This window comes from Gigantopelta aegis, chromosome 8 (assembly GCF_016097555.1).
Source record: "Gigantopelta aegis isolate Gae_Host chromosome 8, Gae_host_genome, whole genome shotgun sequence".
In the NCBI taxonomy this organism is placed as follows: Eukaryota; Metazoa; Mollusca; class Gastropoda; order Neomphalida; family Peltospiridae; genus Gigantopelta; species Gigantopelta aegis.
This window is the reverse complement of record NC_054706.1, coordinates 32,560,874-32,581,766: the sequence shown is the minus strand read 5'-3', so window position 1 is coordinate 32,581,766 and position 20,893 is coordinate 32,560,874. Positions and strand designations below refer to the sequence as shown.

The following is a 20,893-nucleotide window of genomic DNA, read 5'->3' as shown; positions in this document are numbered from 1 at the left end:
AACTGCTGAGTCGGAAAAAATGTTAGAATGGCAACGAACTCAGGATAGTCTCTCTTCCCACTAAAACCATCTTGTTGAAAATACTGACATTATAAGAACATTTCTGATGTTCATTGAAGTGTACCACACAGGATCACTATAACCACCATATGAATGGAGCAGTAGCATGAAGTAGTCTTTGCTTATCAGTTCTGATATACATGTACTACTTTTAGTCACATGATGTCAGTTCGACCAATCCAAGCATTTAGAACAAAAGAGTAATTTCGAATTTGAATTTGTTTTTCAAAATGGTATTTGAAACTTTAAAAGACTTTTTTTTTCACAAATTCATAAAACATTAATTATATTGTCATATTGTTTAGGCATATGATTTTACATTATCATCTTTTTACGTGATAGTAAGACCAGAACAGCCAATACTGATTAAATGTTTAACATTTCATTTGAATATCTGTATGTAAGTTTCTTGTCTTTTTAAATTTTGTCATCATCATCATCATCATCAATATTCAGTGGCAGACCTGTTAAAGTGTGTTATATGTCCTGCTTCTGTGTCATTACAATTTTGTTTCCTTTCACCCTTTTGGCTTCATTGTCACTGGACACACAAAAACTAAAATCTTTTGTCAGTGTTCCATTTAATATATTTTTTAAAAGACATGTCCGAATCAGTACTGTCCGCCTGCACCTGCACCTAGATCCAGGAGGTCGATCTCCTCGCGCAGGTGATCAATGAGATGGTTGATCTCAGCCACCCTCATCCGGTTGCGGCGGATTTCCTCCTCCTCATGGATTTTCTCAATCATGTTTTTCAGCCACTGGTTGACCCGCGTCACTATGTCATCTTCCTTGTTGTCTATTTTTAAAAGGTGCACATCGTGGGAAGAGGTCACTGCATTGTTAATGGTGTCTTTATCCACAAACAGCTGGAAAATTTAAATAGTTAAATTAATATGATATTGGATGATGAAGAAAACACCCAGAATCCCACTCCCACCAACATACATGTGCCTCTCCTACCAACTTTACATACATACTGCAGAGTTCATAGATCTCCCACCAGCTTTACATACATACTGCAGAGTTCATAGATGTCCTACTCCCACCAGCTTATACTGCAGAGTTCATACATGTGCCACTCCTACCAACTTTACATACATGCTGCAGAGTTCATACATGTGCCACTCCTACGAACTTTACATACATGCTGCAGAGTTCATACATGTGCCACTCCTATGAACTTTACATACATGCTGCAGAGTTCATACACGTGCAAAGAAAAAAAAAATTCAGAGAATTTTAAAGCACATTTCCGACATTTTAAAGATCTACATTTCTCAACTATATTTTTTTCTGAATTCAATCATTTTAAACATAACTTTCTGACTTTTTTTTTTTCTTTAGAGCAAAAAATTAATATTTGCTAAATTCAAACACTGTTTCAAGCATCACCTCAAATTCAATTCCTTTTAAGTCCGTTCAAAACGTACACTTTTAGTCTTTACAGTGTTTCTGCCAGAAATAAATTTTTGGGTATAGCGCTATGGAGCTATGGAATTGAGTGCAACCACAATCAACAGGGGGTGTTGGGAGCCTCCCCCCCCCCCCAAAAAAAAAAAAAAAAAAAATTGGTTAAGTTTAGTGTCAGAGTTAACAAAATCGTACAGTAATGTTAAGAGTCATTAATTTTGTCAAAAGATTAAAAAAAACAAATTTGCAAAATAATTTCGGTATAGTGCCATACCCGTTTTACCCTCTGACAGAAAACCTGATTTGTGTATGATATGCCACAGACATCGAAATAACCAGTGCTTGTAACCCCATACAGGTTACCATAAATTACAGGACTAGTAACCAAAAGTTGATCAAGTTTACAATTCACATAATCATTCCTTTATAAAATGCTGATACTTTGCTATTCATTCATATCACTGTTCTCATAATGATACTTGTGTGTGTGAATTATATTTAAACAGCACACAGTTGATAAAAATTTGTTTTGTGGAGGACGAAGTACGATTCTCAATTTTCTTCACATGTGGTAACCTCCTGATCATAAGGGTTTGAGTCAGAGGGAGCAGCTGCCCTCCCAGTGCTGGAACAAAACCTCAAATTTGGGCCAAAAAAATAGAGATATTAAGGCAAAATGAGCTGGCTTCAGCTGAAGCCTTTTCACCATGTATTTCCATCGTTCTACCCATAATATTAGTTGTAAAAATGGGTAGTAATTAATTTGAAACTCTATATAGCTGTTTGGAAGTAATGCAAATATGAATAGATGTTGTTAATTAGATTTGGGCATTTTTGTTTAATTCGGGCAAAAATCGGCCTGTCCCCCTGCAAAAATCGGCCTGTCCCCCTGCAAAAATGGGAGCCTGTACAATGGTGTAGCATGGGTGGGGCCACCAGGGTGGTTGTCCTGGGCGCAAAATTCTGGACTGGTGGAAGGGACTCGGCGAGTGCTAATGGTCCACTGGTTAGGGGGCGCAATACTTGCCTTGCCCCGGGCGCTGGCAACCCACGCTATGCCACTGGGCCCGTACACTTATGCCACTGTTCTCTAATTATTTCGTTACCTGAGCCCACTCACTCCATACATGTATATATTTGCATACTGCCACCCATACCATACAAGTATATAGTTGCATACTGCCACCCACTCCATACATGTATATATTTGCATACTGCCACCCACTCCATACATGTATATATTTGCATACTGCCACCCACTCCATACATGTATATATTTGCATACGGTCAGGTCTTTGTGTTTAGTACATTTTCATGAACCATGATCTTACAATTCTGATATCTTCTGGCACTTCCTTTTCGTCGACCTCATTTTTGATGACCTTCTCCAGAGTTATGATGGCCATCTCCATCATGCTCTCGTGGTGGAGGTTCTCAAGGTCACGACACTGGGTCAAATATCCCTGCACGTTCTCGATGAAGCTTGATACCAAGTCCTGCATGTTCCTCTCAAAGTCCTTGATCACTTCCTGAAAGTAACATGAAAAACTTATATGATCTAGAGATGAAAGTGGGCTACGAAAAAAAAAATCAAGAAATTTTAATATTGGTAGTTGGTTACCTAGATCAGACAAGGGTTACGGTTGCAGAATGGGCTAAAATTGTGGCCCCCATTCAGAATATATGCGGAGCATCAGATGAAACTATATTGTAAGTTTTGGATGGAGAATATGGAATTTCTTTTACAAATAGTGCAAAACTCGGAAATACTGTACAGACAAATTAAAAGTCTGGAATTACGAATAAATTTTGAAACTTTCACCTCTGTATGATCTATAATTTGGTCTCCACTTTCACAGAGGGTATAGATTGTGTTTGGCCTTCCTGTGTTTATGAGTGGTGGGAAAAGGATGTAGCTAAGTGTTTAAGTTCTAGCCTGAGTTATGATGGGTTGAAGGATCGATTTGCCCTTGATGGACTGGGTTCATCCCTTTCCAACCAGTGCCCCATGATTAGTACATCTAAAATTACCCTGTCAGTATGGGAAAGTCTATAATAGCAGGTTTCCTCTCTCTTGACCAAGTGTCGAAATAACCATATGTTATTCTGCTCTTATCCTCTCCCACTCCCCTAAACAGAATAAATATAAATATTTCACACTAAACTATAACGGTTAAGCCATTGGCTGGTAGGTACTGGGTTCGTATCCCAGTACCAGCTCCTACCCAGAGAGTGAGTTTAACACCTCAGTGGGTAGGTGTACAGCCACTACACCGACTTCTCTCTCACTAACCACTAACAACTAACCCTCTGTGTCCAGGACAGATGGCCCAGATAGCTGATGTGTGTGCTCGGGACAGTGTCTGAACCGTAATTGGTTATAAGCATGAAAATAAACTGTACATGAAATGACATATGCTGTTAAATTCTGGCCTCTGTAGTCATAATAGCTGTTAATGCATGGTATTGTCGTCTATTAGAGTGCGCCGTGCGGCCCAATACCTCTGACTTCAGCATTCGAGGTTCCTGTTAGGGTTACCTCACCCTTATTCCATATCAGTCTAGCCTCTACCCATTGACCAGTCCAGCTTGGGTGTCCCCTAACAGAAGCTAAAGCTCCTGCTGGCATAGCTCTCTGGGCCACTGAGACATACAAGCCCCCTCGCCACGTCAAGGAATGGACTATGAAGGGGAGCCTCTGTCTGTAATTACATTTAATTTGTGTGCCTCTAATCACTCTACCTCTAGCTGGTCCACCAATTGTAGCTCCAATCCCATCAGATTGTCCCACAGGTCCGAGATCTTCTGTTGATAGACATTTAACACAGACTCCAGAGTCGTTTCCGACAAGTGCAAGATCTGCTCAAACACCTACAAATACATGAATGAAACACTGCATTTCAAATGGCCAATAAAATATTTTTAAAAAACCCATTACAGAGCTATATGAAATGATCATTGTAGTTTTAAAAATTAAACAAAGTAAATTAAAGCATGATTCAATACATTCCTGTGATGTTAAAAATCACAAACAAACAAAATATTTCCTTGTTAAGTTTTAGTATGAAAATTACTCTTCATGGTGTGACTAAAAGCAAAGATATAACAATTAATTTTTCTGAATATTGCCAGTTTTAAAAACAACAATGTAAAAGCTTGATATATTTTTTAGTGAAGAGGTATCCAATTGCCAATCCTATATTACTGTAATAACCATATAGATTCAATAAAACCATTTCAGATGCTATCTACCATTGAAATCCATGTTAAATTGCCCCTCAAATCATTTTAATTCTTCCTTGGTTACTAGAAGTAATTATGTGAACCACAACATGTACCACAATGAATGAACCCTGACCTGGAAGTGAACTATCTAGTAGTGAAACCAGAGTAAGGTCAATATTTATTTTTATTAACCATATGGTGTGCAATAAATGGTTACATAAATATATTTTTGCATGCTATCTTTATGGCACAGGTCATACCAATATATTGAAATTGTTATGGCATATTTATGATGTCACAAGTCGATATAGCAGCTGCAAGCAAGTGACAGTCGCAGTTTCTGAAATTAATATAATATCCATGTAACTGTAATTGACATCGCTGAATGTTAACATTGATTGTGAAGCGATTACAATCATATAAAAAGTTTGTTTTAAATCACAATTTGTGTCTAATAAATAAATTATATAAAATTAGTAGGTGTGCTATATGAAATTTGTGAAACTTGTCTGGGAATTGATTCATATCCCTCGCTCGGGAATAAAAGAATTCCCATACTTGTTTCATAACTTCTGTATAGCGCTCCTGCTCATGCAGTAATTTCTTCACTGGCCTCACAAACATGTATCAAGAGGAAACAAATTTATTGAAATCCTGCTTTATTCCGACAAAGGGGCGGGACGTAACCCAGTGGTAAAGCACTCGCTTGATGCGTGGTCGGTTTGAGATCGATCCCCGTCAGTGGGCCCATTGGGCTATTTCTCGCTCCAGCCAGTGCACCACGACTGGTACATCAAAGGCCATGGTATGTGCTATCCTGTCTGTGGGATGGTGCATATAAAAGATCCCTTGTTGCTAATCGAAAAGAGTAGGCCATGTAGTGGCAACAGTGGGTTTCCTCTCTCAATATCTGTGTGGTCCTTAACCATATGTCCGACGCCATATAACCGTAAATAAAATGTGTTGAGTGCGTCCTTAAATAAACCATTTCCTTCCTTATTCCGACAACACCGTACCTTCTTCTTTTCGTCCATAAACGTGTCGATCATCTTCATACCAGTGGTCTTGTTTTCTGACTTGGCCTCCTCCACACACTCCCAGAAACTACTGACCTCTTCCTTTCTCTTGTCGTTCTCTTTTAGACCGTATTTAAAGATTTCCACACACACAGCATTAAACTTCTTTTCAAAAGTAAACGTGTGTTAAGGTTCCACATACATTTATGGTAAAGATGCAGTGCATTTAACACATTACAACAATAACAACGAATGTAGTTTGAGTGCACATAAACAAGATATTAAAGTGACATACCCTAGTTTTTAAAAATGCATGTTTGTCTAAGAAGTAATGGTTAAGGAGACAAGCTCTAGTTGTTTTTGACGGTATTTCCCCGTTTAAACATCACAGACTTTATATAGCTTCTCTCTGTTATAACCATATCCAAATGTGTGTTGCAGGTTTGTAGACTAACTAAATTTAGTGTCACTTTTTACGGGCTGAAGCTAAGGTCTGCACCTTTAATACTGAAAAAATCCATAGACCTTTAAAACCTTTTTTTTTTTTTTTAATAATAGTTTTAACAGAGGTCAGAGGTCAGGTTAAGCTGAAAAGAAATGTATTTTCTACAGCTATGTACACTGATTTTGTATAACATTATAACATTTTTAAACTGAAATAAATTAACCATTCGTTCATCCAATAACAAATGGTTTGGTCAAAAAGGGGTGTTGGTAATCCCTCCCTCCCCATCCCATTCCATCTATTCATCCATCAGTTAGTCCATCCATTCATCAGTCCGTCCGTCCATTCGTCAGTCCATCCATCCATATATCCGTTTATCCATCCATTTCATTCATTCATGTTTTTGAATTCATTTCCAATAAATTTATTAAAATATATAGGAGTGTGGCACGTACACTTGCAACACGCCATTGAAGCAAATTATATTGCTTCCAGCTTAAAAACTGTCATCTACCAGCTTTCTATTGTACTAAACATGTGCACTAGTCTGACCCACTTATTTTTAAACAATATTTCATTAACATCAAACTCGACAAATACATGAAAAGGATATTCGTCAACCATCTCTTTAACCTGAGGCATTGTGTTGAGCTTCTGTCCTTCAGAATCCTCGGCATACATGCTGTCAAAGAGGCTGGAATCATTCAAATGCTCCACATAGGCAGCCTGCAGGGGAGAAAAAAACAGAAGAAGAAAGTATAGATACGGACAGAAAGGAAAACCAAGATCACTAATGAGTAATGCTGTGAATGTTCACAAGATTTTGAGCCCAGCAATAATGATACAATTTAATCATGGGGTTGGATTTAATCATATGCCAAAAAAGAAAAGAAAGAAATGTTTTATTTAATGACATGTTCAACACATTTTATCTATGGTTATATGGGTTAAGAACCACACAGATAACGAGAGAGGAAACCCAGCTGCTACCAAGCCATGGGCTACTCTTTTTCAATTAGCAGCAAGGTATCTTTTATATGCATCATCCCACAGACAGGATAGCACATACCATGGCCTTTGATATACCAGTTGTGGTGCACTGGCTGGAGCGAAAAATAGCCCAATGGGCCCACTGACGGGGATCCTCCTATACAATTTCCTGCATACACCTGCTGTTTGTAGTATCATGAACAATGAAAAGTTTACCTTGTGCAGTTCAAGTTCCTTAGACTCTCTCTGTTGTCTTTGCATGCGCGCTTCGTCTTTTCTATCATTATCCAGGCGTTCTTCCATGCCTAATTGATATTTCTCATATGCGGCATTCCTCTATATACATATATAAAAAAATATACATATTATTAATTGATATTTCTCATATGCGGCATTCCTCTGTATAAATATATAAAAATATATACATATTATTAATTGATATTTCTCATATGCAGCATTCCTCTGTATACATATATAAAAATATATATATATATATTATTAAAAGATACACAGCATTTCATTCATAAGGCTAGCATCATGTTAGAATTTAAAATGGTTTCACACTGTCACCAACTGTAGATTAACACTATTTGTATTTTTGTACATAATAATACAATTAACACAGTACCGTACTGTGCTAATAACAGTGATAGAAATAAGCAGAATTTTTCACTAGTCCACCAAACAAGTATGTCTACAAACCTACTTCTTTACCAACAGGGTTTCTGCCAGAGGGAAAAAGGGGTATGGTGCCATACTCAAATATTTTTGCAGATATTTTGTTTTTTTAATTAACTTTTTGACAAAATTAATAACTCTTTATCATTACTCTATGATTTTCTTAACCCTAACCCTAAAATTAACCCACTTTCTTTCTGCTGACTGTGGTTGCATTCAGCACACACATTGTAAATATTCAGTTCCATAGTGCCATACCCAAAAATTTCTTTCTGGCAGAAACACTGACCAACTTTTTCACATGTCCAACTAAATAATTTGTTTTATTCAAGTACAAAGATGATAATTTGATGACTCAAAATGAAACTGCACTGAACATTTTTACTTGTCCATGAGACAACAATTGAGGTACATTGTGCTTGTCTGGGCACATTTTCCCTTGTCAGGACAAATGGACAAGTGTTTATTTTGAACACTGAATAATATGCTCTGAAACATGAAATTAAATGAAAACAAACCAATGAAAGGACTGAATTCATCAAGAAGTTGTCTTTGTTAATGCCTGATTATCATACTGGTTTAAAATGCTAATATCAGGCTGGAATGTTCATAAAAGATCCCTAACTGCTAATTGGACACAGGAACCTCTCAGACAAGCATCCCCATTAGCTGCTGGTTAAACATAATGCTATGGTAGGCCTATCATTAAATAAATGTTAAATCTTCTGGTCTCAACCCTAATCCCCTTATATGTGCATATCCAGTGGTATAGGGTCTAGAGATATTCTATTCTGTATTGATTTTTTTTTATAAAGGACTGAAAATTGTCCGGTTTTAAGAGAATTCTGGTTTACAAAGGGTCTGGTTTTGAAGGGTTCAAAGTATAACATTAGAAAAGATTCTGATACAGCCCTAAATGAAGAGATACTCACGGACTGTTCATCAATGAGCCGATAGTCGAGAAATTCGAGGTTGGGTAGATAAGCAATAACTTTCATCTTGTATAACTCCATCTCCTCAAACTGATTGCCACTCATGTTCAGCGTCTTCAGCTTCTTGAACCTCCGCAGATAGCCCAACTAGTGGGCAATAAAACAAAATGGTATAAACAGATACAACCATAACAAATAACACAGACTGAATTTACAAAAGGTGATACTTGCATGTTTATTTCAGATGTGTTTAAGTCTTAAATGCAGACAAAACAAATTATGTGTGTACTGATATTGCTAAAAATCATACATCATATAAATAATCATAATACAAATTTTGAATATTGGCAACATCATTTCTTTTTTTTTTCAAAGATATGACAACAGTAAAAGATCTGCTGTTATTTTTTGCTCTCCACAACTTGACATAACATGAACCAGTCTTAACAAATGTTGTTGTTTTTTCGTTCTGTAAGGCCAACCGCAGCATATATGTGTGTGGCAAGGAAATTGTTCCTGAATCATAACAGGAGAAAATAAAATGAAGCAATGATTCAATAAAAATGTTGACTGTATTTAATCAAATTACTGTTCTAAAAACGTACATCCTTTTCGAGTTCTTTGAGGTTGTTGTTGCCAACAGAGAAGATGTGAAGGTTGACCAGCAAATCCATGTTCTCCACACAAGAGATCCGGTTGTTATACAGAGTGAGGTCCTCCAACTTCGTCAGCTTGTCCAAACCCTGAATGGCCTCAATGTTGTTGAATGATAAATCTAAAAACAATAGGAAATAAAAATGGCTTTTAAATGAAATGTCTAATAAAATTTGAAACCGTATTTGAATAGCAATTAATTCTTCCAATGTAAAAATAAATATATAATAATAAATATATGATTTACAGAAAAAAGCTATGAGTTAGTACCACAAAGTGACATATTACAAGTATCAGGGTTTTTTATTTGGTCGTTAATAATATTATGACAAATTAAATCCTATTTATTGTGGTAGCAAACATAAGACTAAGAATTATAAATATCCTTATAAGACTGAGCCTTCTTAAAATTTATATATTTTTGCTTTCTTACATTTGTAAAACATTATATAAAAAGTAGTTTTAATATAATTATAATGTTTCATTTACATCTATTCCATTCATATTCTCGAAATTTTATATTTTGACAGCTGGAATGATTGACATTCCCAGTTCCATGTATGTTTATGAGTTTTAACTACCAGTACATTTAATTATAAAAAATAAACCTGCTTTGAAATTTTTTAGTTGAAAGATTTTTAAAATGAAACTTTTTCCAATGTAGCCTACTTATTTATGCAAATATTTTGCCAGCTTCCTAAAACTGACTAGTATATAAAAACAATTTACAACAGGCTTACCAAGCCAAACAATGTTGACCAGTAGATCTAAACCTTCAATCTTCTCAATAATGTTATTATCTAGCTGCAGTTTTACCAGACTTGTAAATTCCCATAAATTATCTATCTTCAAAATATCTGAAAATAAAAATTAATAACACAATATCATGTATGCATAATGTAGCAAAACAAGACATCTTTAACCGTATAAAATTGGATTCAGGTTCTTCATGTTAATTGCCCAAAAGCCTGGGATGGCTAATAAAAAATATAATAATTACTGCAGACATAATTAAGCTAAGATACAAGATACAAGGTAACAAAACAACTGTGATACACTTATTAAAAAATTACAGGAAGCTAAGACATGGGAACAAAAGTGATTTATACCTAACATTCATCAGTCTTTTCATTAAATTTGAAAATAGGAAGTTGGTACAAGTAAGAAGACAGCTAAATGTACTAAAACCAGTGAGGTGTATAATTTGTAAGTAAGCAGCAGGTGTAGGTGCCAAAAATTAACACTTGTAATATAATAAATTTTCACCAATGCCCTTAACATTCTCACTACTGGATTAAATTTGGACAAAAAACATGTTATGGGGGTACACGCTTTTAGCTTTTACTGACATATTTTCAGTTTAGAATTTTATATGTAAATAAAATAATATGCATGTGTGAAAGAGTAAATATTGTTTTAGTGTTTTTTCTCTCATTTTAATGAAATTTCAGAGTAGCTATATTAAATATTGTTTAAAATATTGCAAAAAATGTATAAGTCGCATTTTCTTCTGTGCATTTGTGGCCAGGCATCCAGTATTTACAGCCATTATTCCCAATCACTCTGCTGTACTGACTACAACCTTTTTTGAAATGAACTATGATTCATATCCCAGTATTTCCTGATTTTTGTTGTTGGTAAAATTTGGTAAAATTTATTATCAAGTTGTTGGTAAAATTTATTATCAAATTAGCTATGACAATCAGTTATCAATGCCACAAACTGATTGCGATGTTCCGTCATTGTTAACAAGCAGAAATACCTTTTAAGTCTCGATCAAATCTATTTCCTGTTTTATTATTTCCAATCAGTAACATGTGCAAAAATGGTGGAAAATATGAATTAGTCAATACACTGCATGCAGTATACAGTGTGTTGGGTTGTGTGATGTCAGGTGAGATATCTCGCCTGCAGTAGTCAGAATGAATGAATGAATGTTTAACGACACCCCAGCACGAAAAATACATCGGCTATTGGGTGTCAAACTATGGTAATGCAAATAAATAAAGTGATGATCAACATCAATATAAAAATTCAAGTTTTAAACAAAAACAGTGTAAAGAACTGTGCAAAAATACAAATACAAATATCTCAGAATTTTACGGACACCGAATTTTACTCTAAACTTCAATTTGTGCTGTATTGGCCATTCTCAAAGAGAATGTTACACCCCTGCACCACGGTGAGGTTACAGCACGTGCAGGGGCCTGCAGTAGTCAGAAGGTTAAAGCAATATATCCACAAAACACTTCATTTATGCTTACTTTTAAAGTCAAGCCTCAGTGATGTCACCTCTACAAAATCAATTCCTTCCATTTTGGCTATCTTTCCTGCTTCATCTTTGGGTCCTTGTTCCTCAACTGCCGCCTGGAGCATTTCCTCATCAATCACAGAGGGCTCCACAGTGTCATACAGTCGACTCATTTTGACAGTTCTGATAAATCAACGACAAGCTCTTAAAAAAAAGTTCTGAAAAGACATAATTTAATATTTGTTTTAAAAACAATTATTTTCTAATTAAAGTACATTAACCAAGTTCTGTATAGGTGGTCCAGTGTTAATTTCTTTCTTTTTTAAAATCTTTTTTTTGGGGGGGGGGGGGGGGGGGGGGGTGGGGGGGGCACTTCAGGTGTTGTCTTCAGTTTAATAAAAACAAATTGGGAACCAAGGCAAGTTGGAAGGGCACCAAGAAAAATGTTTCCTTTTAGAGGAGCTTGAAAGCAACTTATTAAAGTATCAAGTATCCTGAGACAAAGATAATTTCACCCTATGGGATGGGCACGGTGGCAAAATAATCAAAATATCTACAGAGCTAACCCTGACAATATATCATTTTATGATTTGGGCAGAATACTTAAACAAATTCCCAAATTCAATTACTTTTTTTTAATGGAAATTTTGTTTATCACAGCTTTCAAAAATCCTCATTTACAATTAACTTTTTTTTACAAAATCAGCTTGTTTGAAAATTACCCAAATTTTGTATGCCTTACTTTTGTCTCAAGTGAAACGCGATACATGAATACTTCCACACTCGACAATATTTGCCTGCAGGCTGAAAATTTTTCTAGCTATACTATTGACAATATTGTTAAATACAACACATTGTCACAAGTATTGGTTTGGTTTTATTTTTTTTCCTTCTTTTTTTAACAATTGCATTACATTATCTATTTGTTTTGTATACAAGTAAAATTGGTCCGATTTTAGGACCCTATCGAAATTACAGTGTCTGATAATAGGTATCGTATCCGTAGTCATAATTATAGAAAATGTGTCAGTTAAAATGAAGTGTAATATTACTAACCTCTGACAGCAGACAGGTTTTAAATAATAAATTGCATAATCGTTATGAAATTAACATAATTGCGTATTTTGACACCACTTCTAATTACTTTAACATGACCATTAATGGCGTCTTGTTGATATGGAAACTAGTACTTCCGTATTTATTTGATTTCGGCAATGTTCGTATATTAACGAACATTACCGAAAGTTCAAGGCATTACGGAAGTGACGTAATAAATCGAGGTAAAAATGGCGACCTTCTTTGGACACGGAAATCCATTATCAACAACAGTGGGTCAACTTATAGGTGTGTAAGAATATTTTTGTGCAAATTATACTTTTATTTAGAAATCAATGCATGTTATTTACGTTGAAAACAATGACACTGCATTGCTTACACTATATGTCATATTTTCTGACGATAATAAAACGTGAACATGGCAAACGGGCACAAGTTACAACATCAACATCGCTGACATTTTATCTATTTTAGTCAGCCTGTCTTGTTTTGTTGTTTATCGTGACTTTTTAAAAATGTATTTATTATGGTATATGAAATAACCATTTGAATTAATGTTACTGTTGCTTATGTACTGGCTTAGAGGCGCCAGTTTTGGAATTGGATTAATAATAATAATAAATAAGTTTTATAACATCAGACTATCAGTGTATCACTGTATCAGTGAGTCTGTGACTCAGTCACTCAGTGTCCCAAATTACATTCAGGTAATAAAACACAGGTAGGGCCTACTGTGTATATGAAAGAAATTAATTACAATTTGCCATTATACTACATCAAATCAAATACATTCCAGTCAGTTCATGTCAAAAATAAACAACCTGAACTTAAAACAAATTCCTTTTAAGATTTGGACCCTTGTTTTGGCTTCGTACACAATAAATAAATCATATCCAACCGTAATTATTTATATGATATATTTGACAAAAGGTACTTTTTATTTTTTTTCATCTTTTAAAACTTAAAATTAATATTTTGCCCAGAATTATGAAAAATAAAAAAATACCGACCTGTAAACAGTGTTGTCTGCTTATTGTAAAAAATTGACAGGGGTCAAGGTTAGTAGACCAGTTTTTATTGTAATAATATAACTAATTTTGAATTTGAATGAAGTCAGTATTCCAGTGACGTCACTTTGCATCTCCTTACAATAGCCTAACCATAGACTGGGTACATTATGTTTTCTTTTTAAGAATGCTGGAAAAATTCCAATGCAAAATTGTTATTGAAAATGTTTTGTTTGAACATTACTAATGCACCTGAATGTGTTTGAAGAAAATCTTGTGATTAAAAAATTGTACCTTTTATGAAATATCGATTTCAAATGAAATTACGGTAAGATATCCTATATTTATTGTGTAAGAAGCCAAAACAATGTTGTGAAAAGTGACTGTCATAGACCTTAGTAAGTAAAAGTGATATCCTTCTTGTAAATAGAAAAATGTCTTTGACTTTAAACATTCTGTGAATCATGGAATTAATGCGAGCAAGATATTAATTGTGTGCAAAAAATGTGTCTGAAGTATCAGCAAAATAATTAGTTGACACAGTTATATTTTTAACCTATGTCACCAGGTCTAGAACCCCCCCCCCCCCCCCCCCCCCCCCCCCCAAAAAAAGTGTATCTGTTAGAATTAAAGTGTTATTTTATTTTATTAGAAAGTAATCATGTAATGAACACAAACATAAAAGAAATGTATTCTGGACAAGCGAAATGAACAGTGCATTAATTAGTGTTGTTGATAATAGTTAGATGTATGTATGATGTTAGCTGTACACCTTGTCATTTCTGTAGTGCTCTGCATAAGAAATACAGGAAATTACTACCGACTAACACAAATGGCTTGCTTCCACTGGTTAAAACTAATGCCAAAGTTCTGCTAATTGTTTAATTGATGTGAGCTAAAACTACATGTAAGGTTAAATCTGTGAAAACAACTCATAATTTTTTATTTTGCAGTGTGATCTTTAAAAGTTGTATTTGCCAGATGGATTAATGAAAATGTGCATTACAGTGTGTATCTGTCCCAACGCAATAATATGATCATGCATTATTTTCATGATTTACAGTAATATGATTTAAAGCATGCATTGAAAAAAAAACCCAAACCTTTTTTAATCTGTAGTCACGCAAATATAGTAGGAACATATTCCCTTTACACTGGAGGTGAAATTTTAATAACACTGGTTGACTTAGAAGTAGGTCAACCTTCACCTTCGTCTTTATGTTGGTGCAATTCTGTGTTTGCTTTTTGTTTTTGTTATCATTACATGCACAAAATTATATGTTTCCAGGGATTTATTCAGGCGTTCTGTGGGTCCGAACATAGACCACTTCCCAAAAGGAAGTGGCACTGAAAATTCAAGATAATTTTGTATGTTCTAAAATCCTCAATAAATTCCTGGTTTCTAAATATTTATGACAGACGAATAATTTGATTCATATTTTTAAAAAAATCGAAACTTACCAACAACAGTCAGTTCACAACTTTGTTTCTGGTTCTCACTGACAACACTTGCTGACAGTTAGCCAATGTTTAAACCAGTAAATAGTTTGTAAAATATAAATGTTCTAAAAGCATATTTTTATTGTTAATTAAGACAAATTAGACACTCATATTTAATTTACAGTTGTCCTGCATGGTCTTCCTTTTACTAAAGTAGTGTCATACATTCTGCAATTGAATATGAAATTGCAAAAAGTTTGAAAATCATAAAAAATTAAATGATTTAGCATGAGGTCATGTAACATACATCAAATTTTAATTCATCTTCCTCCATTTTAAAACAATTTCTACGAGTCAAGAGAACCTGATATCGGTAATATCAAGTAAAATTAATGGTTTTAGAGCTTTGTAAAGTTTTGTATTACGGTTGTATTAAGATTAAAATGAATGACAAGCTGATTAAACAAAGTGGATGCTGATTGCATGAACTGTGCACAAGAAAAAAAAGTATAACTGTAGAATTTTTAAGCATAATACGATTAGGGACGTGGACGATAAAAAACCCAAATAAAAATATTTGGATAAATTTAGAATTCCAATTTTGTAATAATTTTTCATATTAATTTTTAAATAAAAGGAAAAGTATTTTGTTAAGTGTGACAAAAATGTTATATGATGCAGTCGTGTATGATGTATTTGTGCATCTGAGGATTTAGCAAATTTAGCATAAATTTTCTTATTCAGATTCATGAATTTGCCAATATAGTGAATTAAAACTCATTTTGTTTTTCAATAATTAATCTCGAGATGGAAGTGAAGTATAAAATAGATATTGTTATGTGTACAATTAAAAATTATTAGAATTGTCAATAAATGTCAATAAAGTTGGTAGTCCTCATTCATTTTAATAAATTACAAACAAATTACAGTACTTAATCACATTGTTTCTTAAACAAAAACCAACTTACATCCACCCATATGCACAAAAGAAAAAAATCTGTGTAAGAAGAGAGAGAGAGACTATATTTTATGTACAATTTTTGAAGTGTTTATTTATTATAGACATATACAAAAATTATAGTGTACTTTGTACATACATACCCAGTACTGTACATGTACAAACATATTTTAGATCATGCACTGCTTATTTGGTAGAAAAATTTAACTACATGTATATACATGTATTTCACAATTTTCACAAGATAGCATCATGCCTGCATTAATATATAAATTATGCAATTTGTAAAACTTTTTATAACAGATAACAATATTTACCAATAATTTAAAAAAAAAGGAAGAAAATGTTCAAAGGTTTTTTCTCAGTGGAAAATAAAAACACATTTAGTTTTGTACCAAAATAACACTATATTTGAGTATATTTTGTTAATAGATCTTAGTTTTCAACGACATGACAAACTAATTGTGTGCTTGCACGATACATTGCACGTACATTGTATTTTTATGTAAACATATTTTAACTTTTACAGAAAAAGCCACAGATGGAACGCAGCCGTCAGAAAACTGGGCTCTGTTTATGGAAGTTTGTGATGTCATAAATGAAACTGATGAAGGGTTAGTCATTCTCATTTCACTAGATGTACACTTAAATGTTCTTTAATGTCTACCTTTAACATACATAGATTTAGGTTACCTTTTAACACTAACTTGATTTGAGTAACACTTCCAAAATACATGTAAATTGAGTGTACATGTGTATGTAAGTAGATATTTTTCTTGTTTGTTTCAATAAACAAAAAATGCATTGTTTAATTTGTTTGAATCTTAATGAAGTCAAAATATTGGAGCATATAGTTTTGCAAGCGTATTTTATTTATAAAAGTAAGTATTTTTTAAAACTTGCACTGTTTATATGAGTGTGCTGTAAAGCATGTATACATACATGTATTTCTGCATGTTAATTTTCATTGATAGACCCAAGGATGCTATCAAGGCCATCCGGAAACGTCTGCAGCAGAATGCTGGCAAGAACTCCACAGCTGTTATGTACACTCTCACAGTAAGACTAGTTGAACAATCTTACCGTATTTTTATTTGTTTTGACTTATTTTTTTCTGATTAATTCCTTAGCATGGAAATCTAATTTTCTTAAAAACTTACTACAGTTAAAGTTTGTTTAACAACACTTCTAGAGCAAATTGATTTATTAATTATGGGATATTGAATATCAGACATTTGGTAATTCAAATACTCAGTCTTTAGAGAAAACCCAGTACATTTTCCCATTAGAATCAAGGGATCTTTTATATGTACTTTCCCACAGACAGGACAGCACATGTATTATGTCCTAGTATATACTAGGCTTGGGGCATTGGATGGACTAGGGCAAAAATCCAATTAGAGATTGCAGTGTGTCAAATAAGCACTTATCAGTTTGTCCTGACAAGTGATAATCTGCTAGGGCAAGCAAAATATACCTTAGTGGTTGTCTAGTGGACAAGTAAAAATGTATAATGCTGTTTCATTTGGAGCAATCAAAAACATTGTCGTTGCTCTTTAATAAAACTTACTACTTATTTGGACAAGTAAAAATATTGATGGACAAGTAGATTTGTAGACTAGTGAAAAATTCTGCTTATTTCTATCATTAATTGCTAATAATATTTTGGATCAAGTTTAATTCCTAATTGGAATATTGTTAAAACAAATATATGATGTTGACATTTTACATGTTTCATTGATGAAATGGTTATAATGTTCTTATTTCAGCAACTGGAAACCTGTGTTAAGAACTGCGGTCAGCGTTTCCATGTTCATGTCTTGAATAAAGACTTCCTTCATGAACTAATCAAAATCATTGGTCCAAAAAATGACCCACCACAGATTGTACAGGAAAAAATCCTTAGCTTAATTCAGGTATTTAAAATGCTGAATCCATATACATCCATCTACTAGTATATGAACATTAAGTTGTTATTAGTCCCGTACCGGTATGTAGCTTTATCATGTACTGTTACAGAGCAAGTTTGACTTTCATGTCGATTTACCCATTTTTATATGCCCATCTATGATGGGTCATATTATGGTATGGCGTTGTCCATTTGTCTCTATCTGTTAACTTTTTCTTGTCCAGACCATATCTTGCATACAGATGCATACAGGACTATCAAACCTCACATGTAGGAACAACTTTGGATGGCTGTGTATCGGATACTAGTACTAGGTCACTGTGACCTACTTTTCACGGTCTACTGCACATAACAGTAAATCCTTGTCAAGACTATATCTTGTATACAAGACCATCAAACCTCACATGTAGGAACAACTTTGGATGGCGGTGTGTCGCATACTATTACTAGGTCACTCTGGCCTACTTTTCATGGTCTACTGCACATAACAGTAAATCCTTATCTGCACCATATCTTGCATGCAGATGCATCTAGGACCATAAAACCTCACACATGGGAACAACTTGGGATGGCGGTGTGTCATGTATTATTACTAGGTCACTGTGACCTACTTTTCGCGGACTACTGCACATAACAGTAAATCCTTGTCCGGATCATATCTTGCATACAGGACCATCAAGGAACAACTTGGGATGGCGGTATATCGCATTCTATTACTAGGTCACTGTGACCTACTTTTCATGGTCTACTGCACATAACAGTAAATCTGTGTCCTGATCATATCTTGCCTACAGATGTATCTAGGACCATCAAACTTCACATGTAGGAACAACTTGGGATGGTGGTTGGTCCAAAACAAACTGTTCATCTATTCTATTGCAAAAATTTCCATAATTATAATTGAATCATACCTGTAACATATTCATTAATATAGATATGGTTTTCCATCAAATTCCTGATGGGCATATCATGTACCTCGCTGGTACTCTTGTTGACAGAGTTATGGCCCTTGAACATAGGAAATGTGAACATTTGTTTTCCAGACTTTTTTCAGAGATATTAAACTGAAATTTTGTGTATAGCTTTATCACATACTGTTACAGATGCAGTTTATCTTTCATGTCAATTTATCCATTTTGTCAAGAGTTATGGCCCTTGAATTTAGGAGATCTCTATGGAAATTTGTTTTCTGAACTTTTGTTTTGCTATGCCTGAAGATATTGTGGTGAAATCTTATATATATCTTTATCATGTACTGCTGCTGATCAAGTTTAACTTTCATGGTGATTTACCCACTTTTCACAGAAGTCTGTCCCTTGAATTTAGGAGATACAAAAAAAGTTGGGCCAGGTAGGAGACATGTATTACTTTAGCAGTACTCTCAAAATGCTTGTTTTATTTAAACTCTGCTGAATCTTTAAATCTATAAAACAAAACAATTGCACATTTTAGCTTAAAACAGGTTCTCAATAATACAAATGGGAATTTTCTGTTAAAAAAAAAAATATATATATATTCACAATCTTCAGTTTTTCATGATATTTTACAAAGTACATTTTACCATATTAACATACACAATATATATTACATACATTCTCTAACATAATTTGTTATTTTCTGATTACAAAGGAAATATTAACTTTCACAATTGTATGATGTGTAGTTCGATATCCAATTAGCTGAAATTTTGTGTATATCCTTAGCATGCACTGTTACAAATCAAGTTTGAATTTTATTGTGATTTTCCCATCTTCATCAGAGTTATGACCTTTGAACTTAGGGGATACAAACATTTTATGGGCCCTGTATGGGATAAGTATTGCTTTAGCAGTAGTCAAAATGCTTGTTTGTTATATATGGTCTTGTTTCCCTTTCAGACATGGGCTGAAGCATTTAAAGGATTACCGGAATATAAAGAAGTGGAAAAGGTTTACACTGAACTGAAAACAAAGGGCATTGAATTCCCCATGACGGATCTTGATCACATGGCACCAATTCACACACCAGCTAGGGTAATGTTTACAGTTCCATTTGTAAAAAACCCAACAACTATATTTTAACAAATCCATTATGGATATACATAATCTTCAATAGTATAGTAGCTTCCTCTTTCCCCCCCATTCTTGACTGCAGTCATACGCGACTGATCGTCGTAAACACAGCTGTCAACATTCACAGGAGTTATCTGTCTTGATTCTGTGAACACTAGAAGATAATATTGATGATGTAATCAGGCCTTTCCCCAGGATTTTTTTTAAAGGCGCTTACATATTTAGCATCATTATAACACAAAAATCAAGCCAAAAGAAGTGGGGTAGTGGGTTGAAAACAATTAAGTGTTTGCCTTCAATCCATCAAATCATGTTGGGGTTGTATTTGTGGGGTGTGTTTTTTTTTTGGGGGGGGGGGGGGGGGGTTAAAACCTTTTTTTTTAAAAAACCCACCAATTCCCCACCCCCATCAATTTCATAATTTGCGCCATGTTGTTGCTGTTGATTTCAGCGTCATGTTAAATGCTTGTTGTGATTTCTGCTTGTAAAATACCTAAGCTAAGAATGCTGACTTCACAGTATATTCCATTTATAAAAAAACAACCAAAAACACCCCAAAATGTTAATAAAATAAAAATAAAATATTTAAAATCCAGCTAACTTATTAAATGTCACCTCACAGTTTAACAAATATATATCTAGCATTATCTAACAAATATGATTATTGTAAACTAATTCAGTGTACGTTTTAACTGCAATTTGTATAAATACTGCATGTTCATTTCCCGTGATCGCGATCTCAGTGCGTGCTCTCGACCATAGGTACAAAATTAACAAAGACAAAGGAAATAACGAAACTGCAGTTAGG

At 34.2% G+C, this 20,893-nt stretch overlaps 2 protein-coding genes across 5 annotated transcripts in view; one reads left to right on the top strand and one right to left on the bottom strand.

Moving 5' to 3' along the window:
- Window positions 1-22: 22 nt before the first annotated feature.
- Window positions 23-12,840, bottom strand: LOC121379074 (dynein regulatory complex subunit 3-like). Its single transcript, XM_041507537.1, has 11 exons — window positions 12,721-12,840; window positions 11,678-11,882; window positions 10,154-10,270; window positions 9,365-9,534; window positions 8,760-8,906; window positions 7,366-7,485; window positions 6,773-6,885; window positions 5,715-5,889; window positions 4,216-4,344; window positions 2,805-3,002; window positions 23-929 (listed from the first exon to the last, which is right to left on the bottom strand). Exons 2-11 carry the CDS (start codon window positions 11,835-11,837, stop codon window positions 672-674), a joined length of 1,587 nt encoding a protein of 528 aa, XP_041363471.1. The 5' UTR covers window positions 11,838-11,882; window positions 12,721-12,840; the 3' UTR covers window positions 23-671.
- Window positions 12,841-12,945: 105 nt separating this feature from the next.
- LOC121378524 (target of Myb protein 1-like) overlaps window positions 12,946-20,893 on the top strand; it is a 41,964-nt gene continuing 34,016 nt past the window's right edge. For all 4 annotated transcript variants that reach the window (XM_041506734.1, XM_041506733.1, XM_041506732.1 and 1 more), the window contains exons 1-5: window positions 12,946-13,008; window positions 16,655-16,739; window positions 17,100-17,184; window positions 17,895-18,041; window positions 19,912-20,046. In XM_041506734.1, the coding sequence (XP_041362668.1) occupies window positions 12,951-13,008; window positions 16,655-16,739; window positions 17,100-17,184; window positions 17,895-18,041; window positions 19,912-20,046 (510 nt within the window). In that variant the 5' untranslated portion in view covers window positions 12,946-12,950. The remainder of the gene's footprint in view (window positions 13,009-16,654; window positions 16,740-17,099; window positions 17,185-17,894; window positions 18,042-19,911; window positions 20,047-20,893) is intronic.

Excerpts from the sequence above, each read along its gene's own strand:
- LOC121379074 (XM_041507537.1), bottom strand. The coding sequence starts at position 11,837 with ATGAGTCGACTGTATGACACTGTGGAGCCCTCTGTGATTGATGAGGAA. Across the intron at positions 7,486-8,759 it reads GGCTCATTGATGAACAGTCC|AGGAATGCCGCATATGAGAA; the intron begins GTGAGTATCTCT and ends ATATGTATATAG. Across the intron at positions 3,003-4,215 it reads AATTGGTGGACCAGCTAGAG|GAAGTGATCAAGGACTTTGA; the intron begins GTAGAGTGATTA and ends TGTTACTTTCAG.